Source organism: Rhamphochromis longiceps, linkage group LG6 (genome assembly GCF_057381845.1).
Source record: "Rhamphochromis longiceps isolate RC_006_pf linkage group LG6, R_longiceps_female_GT1.1, whole genome shotgun sequence".
Lineage (NCBI taxonomy): Eukaryota > Metazoa > Chordata > Actinopteri > Cichliformes > Cichlidae > Rhamphochromis > Rhamphochromis longiceps.
Genome location: NC_140562.1, coordinates 31,100,509 through 31,117,969, shown reverse-complemented (window position 1 = coordinate 31,117,969; position 17,461 = coordinate 31,100,509). Strand labels below are relative to the sequence as shown.

General features: G+C 40.5%; 1 protein-coding gene across 1 annotated transcript in view; it reads left to right on the top strand.

Annotated features, from left to right (window-relative positions):
* Positions 1-4,342: 4,342 nt before the first annotated feature.
* ntn1a (netrin 1a) overlaps positions 4,343-17,461 on the top strand; it is a 57,215-nt gene continuing 44,096 nt past the window's right edge. The window contains exons 1-2 of the mRNA XM_085410208.1: positions 4,343-4,610; positions 4,774-5,824. Coding sequence (XP_085266334.1) covers positions 4,801-5,824 — 1,024 coding nt within the window. The 5' untranslated portion in view covers positions 4,343-4,610; positions 4,774-4,800. The remainder of the gene's footprint in view (positions 4,611-4,773; positions 5,825-17,461) is intronic.

Here is a 17,461-nt window from a genome sequence, read left to right as displayed (position 1 = left end):
AAAATACATTTTAAAACGACATATTATATTCCCACAGAGCTTCAATGTAATCTTAAACTCAGTTTTTAGGAAATATACATGTTTAAATATAGTCTATTTATGAAAAAAGGAGCGCAGAGATTTAGTGTAGGGTTTGTTTATCAGCTTGTTGTTTGTTGTTGCCTGTCTTTTGTCAGTCACAATGATCACTGTGACATCAAATATCATGCTGGATCTACCAGTTCTATCATGAGACTATCCAGCTCTGATGCAAACTCAGTAGCCATGTCATGCCAAAAGGCTTGGAGGAAATAACAGAATGGGAGACTGCAAAAGGATATGCACTGCAGAACTTCACTGACTGATAGAGAAGATGCAAACAGTGCATGGAAACTAAGCAAAAATTTGACAAAGAGAAATAAAAACACACTTGTAATTGTTATAATATTTGAAAATCAGGATGTAAAGCCACAGACAAATGAAAAAGATAAGGAGCAGGATGACCATGTTTTATAAAGATCTGTCCACAGAAAGAAAGTTCCGTGTGCTGGATGTGAATTTCTTAAAAAAGGATTCCCTGAAATATCTTTTTTTTAGGTTGGACTATTGTAATTCATTTTTATCAGGTTGTTTTAAAAACTCCCTGAAAAATAGTCAATTGATCCACAACGCTGCACTAAAAGTATTAAGTGGGACTACAAAGAGTAGAATGGGAGACAGAAAGTTCCGTTTTAAAGCCCCTCTTCTGTGGAACCAGCTCCCTGTTTGGATTTGGGAGATAGACGCTCTCTCTGCTTTTACGATCAGGCTTAAAACTTTCCTTTTTGATAAATCATATAGTTGGGGCTGGATCAGGTGACCCTGAACCCTCCTTTAGTTACACTGCAATAGGTCTAGTGAACTGGGGGGTTCCCACAATGTACCGAGAGTTTCTTCTTTACTCACCTTTTTCAGTCAGTATGTGTTTATACACACCTCTGTATTAAATCATTAGTTATTATTAATCTCTGGCTCTCTTCCACAGCAAGTCTTTTGTGTTGTCTCCCTCCCCTCACCCCAACTGGTCACGGTGGATGGCTGTCTCTCTCCGAGCCTGGTTCTGTCTGAGGTTTCTTCCTGTCTGAGTTTTTCCTTCCTACAGTCACCGAGTGCTTGCCCACAGGGTCCAGCTGATTGTTTTCTCTCTGTTATTGTAGGATCTTTATCTTACAATATAACGCACCTTGAGGCAACTGTTGTTGTGATTTGGTGCTATATAAATAAAACTGAATTGAATTAAACTGAAATTCTTGTGCTGCATTTTTCTTTATTCCTGTGTAATTCAGTTGCTTTGTGGATTTAAAACCAAAGACAAACCATGAAATAATAACTTGAAGATAAAATGCTAAAACACATGAGCAAAGAAGCAGAACAACTTTGTTTGTCATGCTGAAAAACAAACTTGTTGCCAGTCACATGCTTTCCAGATTGCGCGGTGATCAAATTCTGACGGTACTTTTCTGTGTTCATAATTCCATTATTTTTAACTACATCTCAAACACCACCGGCTCAAATGCAGCCACACACCATGACACAGCCTTCACTGTGTTTTACAGATGGCTGTAGACACTCGTTGTTTTACCTCTCTCCTCATCTCTTTCTTTTAACAAGCTAAACCAACATCTTTCATTTGAATCAGTCACTCCATAAGACTGGTAGTCACCAATATCCACTTCTTGTGTAGTTTGGCATACCTCAAGCTTTTCTCCCTGTTAACCTTCCTTAAGAAGGACTTCTTAACAGCCACTCTTCCACCGAGACCAGTTCTGATAAGGTTTTCCTGAAACTTCATCAGAAAAGGTCTCATCTGGCCCTTCAGCTGGGTAATCTCTCAAGTCCTGCGTCAACTCTTTTCAGGATTTTTTCCCATTTCTTAAGAACATAACTTTCAGATACTGTTCATCATCATAGATAGTTATGTTTAGGCCTGCAACTTCTTTCTTTTGCACAACTTCCTCAGTTTTTTTGAAGGATGTGCTGCACACCATCCCAAAATAAAACAAGTTTTTTTGTTTTTGTTTTTTTTTACTAATAACTCTCTGGGAATCACCTTGTTGATGTAAGAATACCATTTTATACCCATGAAAGAGTGTTGGCATTTTTTGTAGATTCACCTTGGGAAAAAAAGGGCAGAAGGAAAAAATTTTCATGCTTTTGAGACAGGTGGCTACTAACAAAGGGCCTAAAAATACAATTGTCTCTATGCAAAGCTGTCTGTTATATGAATCATTCAAGCATAAAAGTGGCACCGTAAGTTACGTCCCCTTTTATGCCGAAATGATTCATAGGTCAGTGTCAAGTAAAGAACGAGGAAACAAAACATTCCTCTGAAAATTATCTGGTACAAAGACTAGACTGAAAATAAATGAAAAAGCAGCCAATGTCTGAAGTAAAACTTTGAAAGAACGTCAGTATACTGGACAAGTCTTGTTCAAGACCCCAATTCAAAATTACACAAAAGTCTGGCACATCAGAAGCAAAATACAAAGAAACACGATTTCATTTCAATACTGTATAAAATAATTTTATCACCTCAAATTATTTTAAAACACGATCCCTAAATGTTAAGGATTCACAGGAACCACGAACACTCAGCCTCTAAATGTTTCTCATTTGTGGTTTTTATCTCAGTTCATCTACAACAGAGTTGACTAAGTTGCCTTTAGGTTGAGGTGGACTTCTGTTTTGGCAACATCAAAGTGTATGCTTTGCTAGTACTGTACCATAAACTTTCATTTTGGAAATGCAGCTCACCACGGGAAAATTAGGAAATGGCAAAGGACCTGACAGCACGAGGAATCATGAGGATGAGCAGTCAATTCCTCACAAGGTGGAAAAAAAATAAACTTTTGGGAGTGCACTGAGCAATATTTTTGTAGGCTACATCCCCCCAAAATTCTATGGACAAAAATAAAACTCTGCCAGTGATCTCAATTGCATTTCATCTGTCAGACGTTGTTGTGCTTCTGTTGGGGCTTGTTCAGGTGCCAAAAGAACGGGCACAGCGTCTTTTTATTGATGATTTCACTGCTGATGCCAACAACTGAACACATGCAGAGGTCTACAAAAGCGCTCAGATTCAACCAGCACGGAGCCTAAAAAACAAAAACATTATTTTTTACAATTTAATGTGAATTTTCTTGTAGCTTTTCTAGTATTCCTGAACTTCGAGCATGTTAACAAACTTTCCAATCTGACTGATTTTGTAAAGCGAATTTGTTGTGTAGGTAGTATAAGATAAAAAGTAAAAAAATGCATTGAATGAAATGAGTAATTGATGCCTTAATTTGTTAATTTCAGGTAATATGTCTTGAAAATTTCTCACAATATCCCGGATAACGAATAAAACTGGACCTGGCTATCATAAGAGCCCATCCTTCACTCCTTTAAGCAGTGAATGTCTTTATTCTACGTGGTGTTATACCTCCATCACCTGGAATATACAGACAGTACCAGCCGGTCACTGAACGCTGAGCTGCTGTTTCCCTCTATGGGCACAAGATGGCGCGGTTACTTTTTGTGCCAATATTCAACAGGTCTCATGGAGCAGCTGGTCACAGAAGATTTCCAACTCAAGAGGCATGTATTCTGAAACCCTGCACAGAAAAAAAAGCCTAGAATCTGGTGTGCAAATGTTTTATTTTTCAAGACCCGACCCGTGTGAAAGTACAAACGCTGGCGTCATTCTGCAACTGAGTATGGCTGCTATCCCGAAGCAGTTTGGTTTCCAATAAGAAACCAAGAAAAAAAAAACGCTTAATTGCTCTCCAAATAATCTAAACACTCGAATTTAACATAGTAAAAAGAGCACATTATTGGCGCACTCCACAATTTAGTGCCTGTTTCATTTTAAGTAAACCTAATCCCTCCAACTGTTCCACTGTGGACAGAAACCTGAGAGGGACATAAGACCTTTCCTTTTGTCCTTCTGAAACATTTTATGTTGATGTCGTTTAAAAATAATTACACATAACAGAATGAAATTAAGTCATTTTTAAAATGGTGAAATGCCAATACTAAAGTAAATGGTAAATTAGGACCAGTTTGGCCTTGGGCAAAAATAAAGAAAAAGGAAGTAGAAGAGGAAGAAAACTGCAAATATTTCGTGGATATAGCAGGGCTTTTACTGTATGGAAGGGTGATTTCACTGTTTTCTGCTAAACGTGCTCAACCCAGCATAAAGTACCGGATCAACTGGGGAGGGGGGGGTCTCTCAGATTCACACTTCTCTGTCTTCTCTCCTGAGGTAATTTGCGCCCCACTACCGCAACAGTCTCCTGAAGCGCCACCAGTGGACGTCGTTGTTCCGCCTGCTGTCACCCAAGATGAGCTGACCTAAAGCCGTGCCAAGCAAGATCCGATCCGCGCGAGAGAATATGTGGAGAGAGAGAGAGCGAGAGAGGGAGGGAGAGAAATTTTGAAAAGACCGGCAGGAGGAGCGGGACTTGCTATAAGGACACAAGCGACTCTTAAATCCATCCGTTTCTCTATTTTTACGCAAGAGATTGGAAGAAACAAACAAACCGAGACCAGCGAGTGAGAAAAGTAGCGCGTCTTCGCCGGTCTTTTACATTATTTAAAATAAATCTCAGGTAAAGTGAGCTTTTATAGATTTTAGATAAGAAAAATTAGGAATAAATATACTCCAGTTTTTTATCACTTATATTTTTTTTTTATCAGATATTAATATATTTTTGTGTCATCACTAAAATAACTCACTCTTCGTGCTCTCTGTGTTCCCTCTCAACTCTGCAGACACACTTGGGGGATCACGGAGCCACCATGATAAGAGCTGTGGATGTTGTGCTGGTTTTGCTGCTCGCCGTGTCCCTGTCGTGCAGGAGCGCCTCTGGAGGGTACGGGATGAGCATGTTTGCAGCACAGACCTCTCCTCCGGATCCCTGCTACGACGAACACGGCAACCCGCGGCGCTGCATCCCGGACTTCGTCAACTCCGCCTTCGGGAAGGAAGTGAGGGTGTCCAGTACCTGCGGCAAGACGCCGAGTCGCTACTGCCTGGTGACCTCTGCCGAGACAGGAGAGGAGAAAACCAGAAACTGTCACACCTGCGACGCCTCTGACCCCAAGAAGTATCACCCACCAGCGTATCTAACGGATCTTAACAACCCTCACAACCTCACCTGCTGGCAGTCTGAGAACTTCATCCAGTACCCGCAAAATGTCACCCTGACTCTGTCCCTCGGCAAGAAGTTTGAGGTAACGTATGTGAGCCTACAGTTCTGCTCGCCCCGACCCGAATCCATGGCTATTTACAAGTCCATGGACTACGGGAAAACTTGGGTACCCTTTCAGGTTTACTCTACCCAGTGCAGGAAGATGTATAACAAGCCCAACAGGGCCGTTATCACAAAACAGAACGAGCAGGAGGCAGTCTGCACGGACTCACACACCGACATCTACCCTCTGACCGGCGGGCTCATCGCCTTTAGCACGCTGGACGGCAGACCGTCGGCGCATGACTTTGACAACTCCCCGGTGCTGCAGGACTGGGTCACAGCCACGGACATTAAGGTCATCTTCAGCAGGTTGCACACTTTCGGCGACGAGAATGAGGACGACTCGGAACTGGCCCGGGACTCGTATTTCTACTCAGTGTCGGACCTGCAGGTCGGAGGGAGATGCAAATGCAACGGACACGCATCTCGGTGCGTAAAGGACCGAGACGGGAATCTGGTGTGTGAGTGTAAGCACAACACCGCCGGGCCCGAGTGCGACAGGTGCAAACCTTTTCACTACGACAGACCGTGGCAGAGAGCCACAGCCAGGGAGGCCAACGAGTGTGTCGGTAAGTCCCACCCGCGGCCCTCCATCCCGGAGCGACTGTCTGATGACGAGAAGTGTTTCTTAACCTGAAATTATGAAATTAGAATTGCGGTGGCAGGATGTGCTGATGTGTTGGAGATGTGGAAAATGTATTAACCTAACCAGGTAGATTGAGAAATGGAAAGATTTTCGTTACGCAAAATTGTGTGTGTCAATTATATGGTTTAATAATAATAATAATAATAATAATAATAATAATAATAATAATAATAATAATAATAATAATATTTTCTTTAAATCTGCCAATAATTTAATTGCTTTAGTTTATTAAGCTCCAACAGTCCCTTCAAATACAACCTTTACTGCGGTTCTGTTTAAATGAATACTTCGGCCCACGTCCACGAGCATATTTGGATTTAAGTCACATGCAACATGAAATGCAATTTGAAAGTCCATTTAGCTCGTCGCAGGCCATAATGGAGGCTTTTAAACCACCTCAAACGGGACCACTGAGCCTAATGACCCACAGCATCATTTCTCATTGCTCGACTTCACCGCTACAATAAAGCGATGCCTTTTAATTTATCTGAAGAATCGTGCAAAAACTCGCCACACTGCTAATTGAAAACAGACCCTTCTTCGTTCCTCAATCACACAAGTATCTCTCAACAAAATCGATCAGGTCTTATGACACAAAGCACAGAAAAGTAGATTTATTGCTATTGGTTATACAGTTTATTGTTACATTCAAGCACGAGAACATGCTGCAGAGAAGAAGAGATGTTATTTGCTTTATTGGTTGCAAATGTGAGTAATTCAAATTAAATCAATTTTAAAACGGATTATAACTGTGCAAAATCCTCAAATTCGGATAGCATAGTTAATTACATGATTTCTTTTTATGCAATACCAAAAAGAAACAGGTGTTACACACAAAAGAGGCAAATTTCACGATTTTATCAGCGAGTCAGCTCTTTGTGTCTGCAAGTTTCATCAGCTGCTGAGTGATAAAAGTGATCAAAGTTGCAATAGTTGTATTTTATTACAAGCTGGCACGGATAAGTAAGCCTGTAGATTGCAGATAGTGCAGAATGCTTTTCAGATGGCTTGGATGGCCAAGTTATGCAGGCTAGAGATTCAGAAAAAGCTTGTGGGCATTTCAAACACTGTAAGAAGTCATTTAGGAATTGTTTGTGCAGATTAGTGAAATTGTCAGTTTCATCCCTGAATCTCAGTGTTGGAAAACATTTAAACAAAAGGTTTTTTTTCTTTTAGTGTTCCTGTGTGGTGATTTGTATCAAATCTTTAATGAGGATCTTTATTCACCGTCCTTTCTTTGGCCATGCTTCATATTAAAAATTCTCTCTTTGCATTTTATTTTAAAAATAACTTTGGTTTTATTTTAATTACTGTATACAGAGGTGTTAGAATCACGTGGACCTTAAAAGCAACAGTGTTGCAATAATCTGAAGTGCAGCCCCCAGTGTAGGATGTCGATGAAACAGCCAGAGAGTGAAAAGGACAAGCAAAAAGATGACTGATGATAGACACTAAAACAAAACCCTCAGTGTAACACTCTACAATCACAGAAAGACACATCTATCACAAACCAATTCAGACCCTTATATTTTCCATTCAGCTGCAGGTCTGCAGGGGGAAAGGGGCTCTATATTGTTTGACAGTCACAGCACATGTCAGCCACTCTGACACATAGCAGCTGTTTAAAAGGTTTTTGTTTGCTAGTGTTGCCCATTTCTAAAGCTCTGGGACATTCCTAGTGACAGATGTGAACATGCTGCTAAGTCAACAGAAACAGTGGAAGATGTTCATACTGTAGGAGAAAGTCCCAGTTTGTCCAAGGAAGCAATAAAACCCAAGAAAAGAGTATTTTTACTCTTTATAGTTTGTTTTTCTTGTCAGGTAACCCATTTTAGCCTGCATGCTTTTAAATATAAAGGTAACTAATAACTAACCCAAGTAAGTGATTTTGCAGCTTTATTTAGTCAATATTATTTATTTACTATTTTTAAAAATAAGTGTTTGTTTTTTTGGTCATTTAAAGGTACAAAACATTGAGATAAATGAAAAACGTGTTGGTCCTTGTTAATGTTAGATCTATCATCACATTGGGTAGAGGGACATTTGGAGACATTTGTAAATACTGGCAAAATTATTAAACAGAAAAAAGGCACAAGCCCTGAATCATATATAAACTATTTTATTTAACCAATATCATTTACACTTTTTTATACCTGACCAGAAAAAATAAAATTTATATATATATATATATATATATATATATATATATATATATATATATATATATATATATATATATATATAATTTTATTTTTTCTATATATATATATATATATATATATATATATATATATTGCACTGGATTCACAAAAGTGTGAAAATGGCTATTTTTAGAAAAGTATTTTAGTTTTTAACATTTTGCAGGTTTTGGGAAAGTGTGTGTGCATTTTTAAGCTGAAGCAAACACTAAATGTTGGTGAGAAGTAGATCTTTGTAAAGAAACTGAACAATAGAAGAGGGCGAGTTACATGGAAAACAGAACCTTTTGATAACTTTAAATATCACACTAACATCTGAACAAAAGAGAGGAGATGGTTGAAAGGATCTCGTAAAACTTTGTTGATTACTTCCATCATGATCAGACAGATCGGGCAATCTTGAATGTGCATCTCGATGCATTTGGGTGTCTCGACAGCAAATTCTAAGTCTGTAATGCAATGAGCTAAATAACACGAATGACGTGGAAGTGTCCTCACTCAAGCCTTTTAGGCTAAATGACGAGCTCATTTACAGAAATCCCCGTCAACTGTTCAATAAAGGAAGGCGATAAAGGAAGGTTTCAGCTTCTCTGGAAAAAAAAATCACAAATGTGATTCTTTTTTTCCCCTAGTTTGCAGTTTTTGCGTAATTTACTTGATGTCTTGGGTACAAGAAGAAGACAAAGTGTTTTGAATAATTTAGGAAGATTAAGGACGATTGGGAAGAGGGCTAAAAAGCATGCAGAATGAGGGGACAAGTGCCGTACTGCAAGGGCCAGCAGGGACGGAGGGAGGGGCTGGCCGTGAGACGAGAATAGTGAAAATGAAGTACATGAACCTAATCCAGGGGTGGGGTGTATGTCGGATAGGTTGGAGGGGGGGCACATGATGGAGAAACTGTGTGAGGAAGAGAGAGGCAGTGAATACATTTTCCTCAGTTGTTCATTTTACAACTCAACATATAAAGAGTTTAGGATCAGGAAGAAGCTCTCCTTCCTCTCTGAACTCAACCACCATAATGACCTACAGAATAGAGTTGTACATATTTCCACGAGACTCTCTCAGTTTGCAATCTTTATGCTTTTGCTCACTCATTGTTGGCATGTAGGGTCTTTCACTCCTAAAGCCTGAAACATAGGTTTGATTTCAGATTAGACAAATTATGATCCACATTGTCATCATGCATATTGCACCTTAGATCACAATTAGTCTCCTGGATAGAGGCCTGCTACTTTATGAGTTAAAGCTTTGCTGTGTTATATTTCACTGATGTCAACTTCCAGCACATATAGACAAATTTTAGCACTAAATCAGAATACAGTTAGTTGGGTTGTTTTTTTTTAGCTTGTTTGTTTTTGATTGGATGATAATTTTTTAAAGACTGAGTAATGCCTGCAGGTCTTTCTTTATAAAGGCCTCTTAGACTGCATAAAACAGGGTACCATGTTGCCCTGGGTTTCAACTGTGTCAGTCTAAACCCTTGACAAATGGATTCTGCAGGGCACTTTTTCTACCAGTTGCTGCTGCTGCTGCAGCTCCTGAATGGTATACCTGGAAATAAAATTAAGAACTAATGTCTTTTCTCTTCTGTCGTGGTAAGTGGACACTTTTTAATATTACTGGAAGAAATTCAACGTGTGAAAGTAAGACGGAGCCTTATTTCCAGTGGAAATTACACCTCTTTCCATATCCCTAAATCATTTGGGCGACTTGTGATCTGTGCTTGTTTTGCCCCCAGTTATCAAGATCTACACAACAGAAAACACAAAGTACATTCAAATGTTCCCAGGTGCTGTTAAGAGGCAACTGACTGACAGTGTCAGCCACATGCAACTATATTTGAAATTGTGTTAATGCCTTGTGATATGTGGCTAAAAAATAAAATAAAATAAATTAATAAAAATCAAGAAGAACAAATAAATGAATTCTTTAAAACAGCTGTTTTCTGTTAGGTGATGTATTTCTTTCTTAATTTCATGGATTTTTGCCAACATCTTAACAAAGTTTAGGATCATTCCAGAGCAACAACAAGAGAGAGAGATAACAAAAACATTTCCAGCAATGTTATCAGGACTTTGCAAAATTTCTTGTAACCAATGAAAACACAAGAGTTTATTTTTCCCCCGCTAACCATGGTGCTTTCAACAACTATATAAGACAAAATCCAGTACTGAAAATTCTGAAATGCAAATGATGCCCTGTAGCCATAGACATGCTGTTCTTTAACTCTTTGCAATCTTGACAGCCTACTAGGAGTAACCCTTGAAGCCCTTTTCTGAACAGCGGATTCTGTCATATTTCAGACCTGCTTGTAGAACAGCATGACTGGGTTTCTGCAGCTACCTTTGGAAAAACCCAGAAATTATTCTTAATAGCTGTCAAACCACATCCTCAATGATGTATTCTAAGGTATCAAAACTTGTCATTAAGGCTACAGGGCTTATTGTCAGATGCTCTCTTTATGTGCAAAACAGTTAATCAGAGTTTGCCATTTCTATCCAAGCACATTAGACTGAGGGTTGTATTCTCGCTTTCGGCTGATTCTGTGAAACCCTTTCCAGAGAGTGATCAAACGTTACACCCATGTGGTGCATGTTTTCTTTGCGATATTTGTTGCCCTTTTTGATTTCATTGTTTAGTTGTGTTGTATACAGTCAGACACATGTTTTTACGTGTGCAAAAGAAGTCCCGGCCAGTCGGTTGTCAGCTGGACAACAGAGATATCCTACAGGCCTTAGTTCGGATGTTTCCTAGCCATTTTGTTTGTTTGTAACCTTTCAAACTGAGGTTCTGGTTAATGTTTAAGCAGCTCACCGTGCACTCTTATAAACCGGCATCCTTCATCTTCAAAGCTGCCGGCAGGATGCATTGTTAGTCTCAGTGGCAGCAAACAGTGCTGGGAATAAACTGACGGCTTAGCTTTGCACTTTGCACTGTCATACTTTTCTTCACCTTCAGTGTTTCACTGACCCTTTTCCTCTGACGTGCAGTCATGGGTAGGCACGCACATATGCTCACACGCGCGCGCACAGAGTTTCTTTCAGGTCTTTATCCGTCAGTTCAAACAGGGGGGGGGAATGGCCTCTCTCTCACTTCTAGAACTTCTTTCCATGAGCTCTTATCAGTGTTTATGACTGGTTTTGTAAACCGCGCTGCAAAAAATAAGTCGTGCACGGTCCAGACGACTGGCGAACCCTTCTGTTTTAGATTCGAAGACCTGCTGTATCTCTCAAACAGACAGAAACGTGGACGCAGATTGTAAGCAAGGCTGATGGTACAGTATATCAAGTGCTCTAACTAAACACTAAAAAAAGACATCCAGGAGAGAGACACACAGAAGCACGCACACACACTGCAGGAGCAGTAAAAATGAAAACCTCTCTCCTTTCTGTTGTAGGATTACATGAGACTATATGAGCTGTGTCTGCTGCTGTAGCCACTACTACTGCTGTCATCTGGGAGTGCGAAGCTCTATTTTTGCACTTGTATATCCTCACAAGGTGTTGGGATGAGATGCTTTGACACACACCGCATTGCTAATTTAGCTGAGAATCTATGCTAAGAATTCAAAAGCTAGTTACATCTGAAATGTAAATACTTGGACTTATGAACTTTCACCCTTGGTCAGTATTCACAGCTGTTAAGTCCTGTCACCATCTGAGAGTTTTAAATGCACGCTTACTGATAAAGAAAAATACTTTGATGGTACAACTATTGAGCTGTCTGATTACATGTGTACAGTCAGGTGGGTGTTTCATTCACAATATAGCAAAAATTCAAGTAAGATTGTGAACAAACTAAAATTAGACTTTGCGTAAGGAGGTAGCCAAAGTGAAATTCAGTTCCTGAGGCACAGGGTGAAAAATACTCTGCATGAAAAAGTCCGTCTGTTTCAGCAGGATTCTGAGTTCGAGCCTCAGAAGGATACTAAAGTATTTGTGTAAATCAATAATGATAATTTAATAAAATAATTACAATCAGAGGACTTTAATAAAACAGCTACTCTGCACACTTTTGCAACCAGAGACTGTACAATCCCCAGGAGTGAGATCATTCCTAATAGCGATAATTTTCCCTCAAATAGATGTGACAAATAGTGTAGATACTGTTGGGTATGTTGAAGCATGGGAGATCTTGAAGTAATTAATGTCAGTAGTTGGCAGCGGCCCTTTTCGGAGCTGGAATTTTGGAGCTAGTTGTTGCTTGTCATGAGGCCTGTTCAAGAAGCAGTTCAATTTTGATGCTATTCCAGTTTTGTGCTGATAATAAACTCTGACAGCCCTTTGAAGACTGGAAATTAGCGTATATCAAAAAATGTCTGTGGTTAATGTACACATAGATTACGTGTGTGTATGCGAGTGTGTTTGCTCTGAGAGGAAAAATACAAGCGAGGCTGGCTTACTTTTTGGTTTGAAAGCAACGTGCTCAGCTGTCGGAAAAGACAAAAATCTGCTGTGAAATTTCACAGCCTGTGTATCTGTTGTGCAGTTCAGTGTCCTTTGGGCAAAGCGAACCTTTCGGCGACTGTGGTTTTGTTTCATTGCTCTGGCTACAACGCATAATGCAACACAGACCCTGCTCACAGTGTGAGTCCCTTTTCTCAGCCAGCGCCTGTGTGCATGTGTGCGCGAGCGGGCCTCCGTGCACATGCTCGTACCAGAAATGGAACTTCAAGCTTGTTTTTGAGAAATCGCTGGTAGGAAGCCATATTGCATCTGAAAGAATGCCATATTGCGTTACTCCGTTGGCTTCTGGCCTGCGCTCACTTCCTCTTGTCACCCTTGCTGAAGCTTCAACTTACTGTGTACTGTAGCTTTTTTATTACAGCATTCAAACAGCCCAGAAACTCAGATTGTAGTCATCATTATAATCATCATCATGCTCTTGATTATGATCAGAAGGATCAGTGCTGCATACCTGTGGAAGAAAACATTGACCCCGTGTGTGTGAGTCTCTGTGTGTGTGTGTGACATATTTAAAATGTTTCCATTCAATCTGTGCCAATACTCTCCTAGCAGCTGGTGATAATTGGTCTGGCCAACGAGATCCAAATGATCTTTTCCTCTTCTTTCTCCCTCAAACACAGTAATCAGGTGTATTCTCAAGGGAGAAATCTAGGCGCACTGCACATGCCCGCTAAAGACTTTCGGCTATCTTATTAATCCGGTTCAAACCGCAAGCATAAAGTAGGCTTTCCTTACAGCGATGACAGCTGTTTCGTTATTTTTATTGGAAGGCTTGGTTTTCGACAGCTCGGCGAGCTCAATCATGGCAGGTTGCCTTAGGTGCAAAAACTTAAATGCATTACAAATATAAAACAGTGTTCAAACATGACTTAGGTGGCTCCCAAACATCTGTACAAATTCTGCAACGCAAAAGACCAGAGGGACACAGGCTTTTCACACACAGCTGTACAGATATTCCTCAGATATTCCAGATGTTCCTCGTGTATGTATCCAATGACAGAGGGAAGACGCTCCTTTCAGTCATAATACCTGCCTGTTGTCTGCAAGCTGTTTTTTTTTTCTGCCTCTTTGTGTGTTTCAGTGTGTCTTTCATCTCTGTCAGAAGGCCTTGACATCATTTGGTGTATTTGTTTTTACTGTAGAGTGTGTGCCTGCATACATCTGTGTGTGTGTGTGTGTGTGTGTGTGTGTGTGTGTGTGTGTGTGTGTGTGTGTGTGTGAGAGAGAGAGAGACAGAGAGTGAGAAATGGAGACTGTGTCTGGATTTCTCTGTCAACTTCATTTTCTACCAGTCGGTGTTTATGCAAACAGTAATGCTCTCTAGGATGTGAGCAGCTATTCAGCGCCTGGGGAGGTGTCTCTTAATGAATTAATTGATGACTTGATGCTATAGTGAAAGTTCGACTTAGCAGAGGGAGGATCTCCATGTGCTGTGGTTTTGGCATAAATCGCAGCCTGAGTACATGTGTGTGTGTGAGAGAGAGAGAGTGTGTGGGAGAGAGAAACAAAGAGACGGATAAGGAGGGAGAGGGGTGGTGGAGTGTATGTGATGGAAAGCTTTGGTTTGAGAGGGTACCAAATGACTGGGGGTAATTAAAACCCACACCAGACAATATTAGTCTGCGTTCACACATTAGACACAAGACACTTCAATGCCTCACTCCTCAGCTCTATGAATCACAGCCTGCCTGTCTCCTACATATTTTAAGCACCCGCACTTACACCACAGAATAAGTGCTGTCACATAGACGTGACAGGCAGGACACTGTCTGCACCGTTCGGTGGGAAAGGTTCCCAGGATTCAGCTCTTTGCTACTATAAGTGGGAGGATGAAAAGTAACACTGTTACACTAATGCTTTATCCACAAAGGAATTATTTGGAAAATTCATATATTGTCTCAGATTCACAGCGTCCACTTAGACATTTAGTTATTTATTTAGCCTCCACTGTTGCTGTTTCATTTCTTTCAATACTCCACCAGTTTTGCAATTCCTTGCTCTAACAGCACGGCTGAAGTGAGACAGTGTAAATAATCAAACTCACTACGGATCTGAATGAGAACCCGAGGAAACTGCATTCTCGTACGGTAGTGTCTTCTCAATCACGTGGCTAGCCCAACATTTTACTTGAAGCTTGTGATGAAGACAATGACTTGTCAGTATAGTGTTTGAACAAATAACACATAACACAATACACAATGGGTCATATAACCATAAAGTTCAACAACTGGACTTTTTTATCCCAAATGAATGACACTGTGGTAGGTGTTAGGAAGAATGCAGATTTGAGCGATTTAAACTTTCTTCAGATGTTGATGCTATTATCTACATTATTACAGTCTACACTCAGTAGTTTGGTTTTGAGTGAGTGACTGCGAATGTAGTCTTGAGCCTTACCCTAACACAGAGCTAAAGACTGGGTCAAAGAAATTGCGTAATCTTACTGTTTTCTAACCATTCCTTCAGATTTCACAGTCACACTCTTCAGACCCAAGTGATACCAAAGTAATGGCAAGTCCCACCACTCAGCAGCAATCTTTCTAATGCCCTGAGATAGCTATTCATTCCACTACTCAGAGAGTTGCGTCAATACACCACAATTGGCTCGATGTGGAATACACATTGAGCCAAAGAAGATGATTGGCTTTTTAATAGAAGGGTGGGGCAGTGGGTCAGACAGCTACCATCTCTGGCAATGCAAAATGCACCCATAGAGTTCTATTCAGGACTCTTTGGTGCTCACTTAAGTGGTTATTAAAATCTGTTCAGCTTGTGTGCATAACACACAAAATATTCTATGCAGCTTTTTTCTTTCTTCTAAATATACAGTAGTACTGCTAAAACACGTTAAGTAACATTATGTAAGAATTCAGCAGGCTTCCCCTTTAAGCCCTTCAGTTTATGCACGAGTCATGATCACTCATTCATGCAGTCATCGGGTCTGTAACACACTGTAAGCACAATCCTGATTCATGGCCACTATAGACGGAGCAGAGCGGTCCCACTTGTTAACGTGGGTCATAAAGGGACCAGTAAACAGAGTAAGAAAACAGAGAAAGAGAGCGAGAGAGAGAGGGAGACTGGCACTGGAGGATTATTTTCAGTTAAAAAGCAGCGAGTGTGTGCGTATGTGAGATCTGATCCTCAGGCCGGGGCCAGTGGTGCTGTAGAGGATCAGAGCTGATGACCTCAGCACCTCTTTGAGGCAGCAACCTACTTGTGGCCATTTGTAGCCAAAGCAAATATATAACATGTGAAGAAAAAGAAAAAGGAAGCAAGAAGAACAGAAAGTGATTCTTAGTGAAGAAAATTCTTAAAACTCTCCTGCACTGCGCTCTGGGTCTTGCGGTGATTAGCTAATGTGAGGTAAAATCCTCACATTAGCTTGCTTTCCTTCTTTTACTTCCAGGTAGGAGAAGCACTGACGCTGGTGCAGCATGTGTTGCTACATTACGCTACAATTACCCAGGTCTGTTCACACTTAAAAATGATAGCCTTGGCACAGTTTGTAACAATTCCTCCAAATATTCTTGTAGCTGATAGGGCTGTGTCGGCATGAACAACAACAATAAAAAACAGATACTCTCTTATGTGTGTGTGTGTAAGAGAGAGAGAGAGAGAGACATAAAAGAGAAGCAGGCTTTTGTATATGCAGCAGCTCAGCATTTGATTCAAGGTGAAAGTCCTGGCAAAAACTGCCCTGGCAGCAGTCACACAACTCGCCGACAGGACCACCTAGCATGAGCGTGAGCACATTGTGCTCTGAAGCAGAGGTCCTTAACACTCACAGCTATAGATGATTAATGGCTGGATGAAGTTACACCTCCACGGAGCAGTCAGTTGAGCAGATCAGAGCGCCCCCCGCTGTTGCTGAAGCACACTGTTGCAGTCATCTGAATGAACTGCAAACAGCTGGAATCATCCTCGGAGGAGTAAAGCCCCTGCTGTTGCGGTTTAATTATGCCGTAAACTTGGAGACTGTAGATGCAAAGTCTCAAAGCATTTTGTTCTGCACTTAACGTTTTAATGATATTAGATCGACAGAAGTTAATGTGTGGGCAAAAGAAAAAAATCCTTCCACTTGTCTTTTACAGATTCCTTCTTTCTCTTCGTTTTTCTCAAGCACGTGCAAACAAAAAATGGAGAAACCACCTGTGACAGATCAAGCGGACCTAACCCATTTAATTTTGCACCACACGTGCTCACGTGTCACCAGCAAAAAAAAAAGATCCCTTCCCTTGGAATTTGTTGTGTATGTGTGTGTAAATGTGTGTGTGTGTAGTTGTTTTTGGATAGCTGACAGTAATTTGTCAGCGATGGTGACAAATGGTGGAGGCTGTGTATGTGTGTGTCTCTGTGTTTGTGTAACTAGCCAGCAGGGCACCAGGGGTTTGTAGCACCCAGTTTTCATACATGCCATTAAATTATTGTTGTGTTTGTTTGTATGGGACTAAAGTTGTCTATATAATGAATAGTTATAAATACAGCTAAAAGTCATACAATCCATTATCTTATTCACTGAAAAACTGGAGCCCCCCTGGCTCAAACTAAGTGGTAAATGAAGCTGAAGTTGCAGATTTATACAGTTGCATAAATTGGTGTCAGTCAGCAGAGGTCAGCACAAATTAAACAGATCTGAATAAGGTTGAGGAGAGAATACTGTTCAGGTCGTTTGTTCTCTTACATGGTAAAAAACGAAATACAGCTTTATAAAGTTTTATCCACTTACCTAAAGTTGATTGAGCAAATATCCAATCTGATACAGTAAGTTTATGGATACATTGTGAAATACACTGAAAATGTTGAGTAGGTAGAGCTGGATTTTAAAGCTTTGTACATTTTCCAAGGTAAGTGCGGCCAGTGCATGTGAGCACATGTTAGGTACCGAGACTGGGG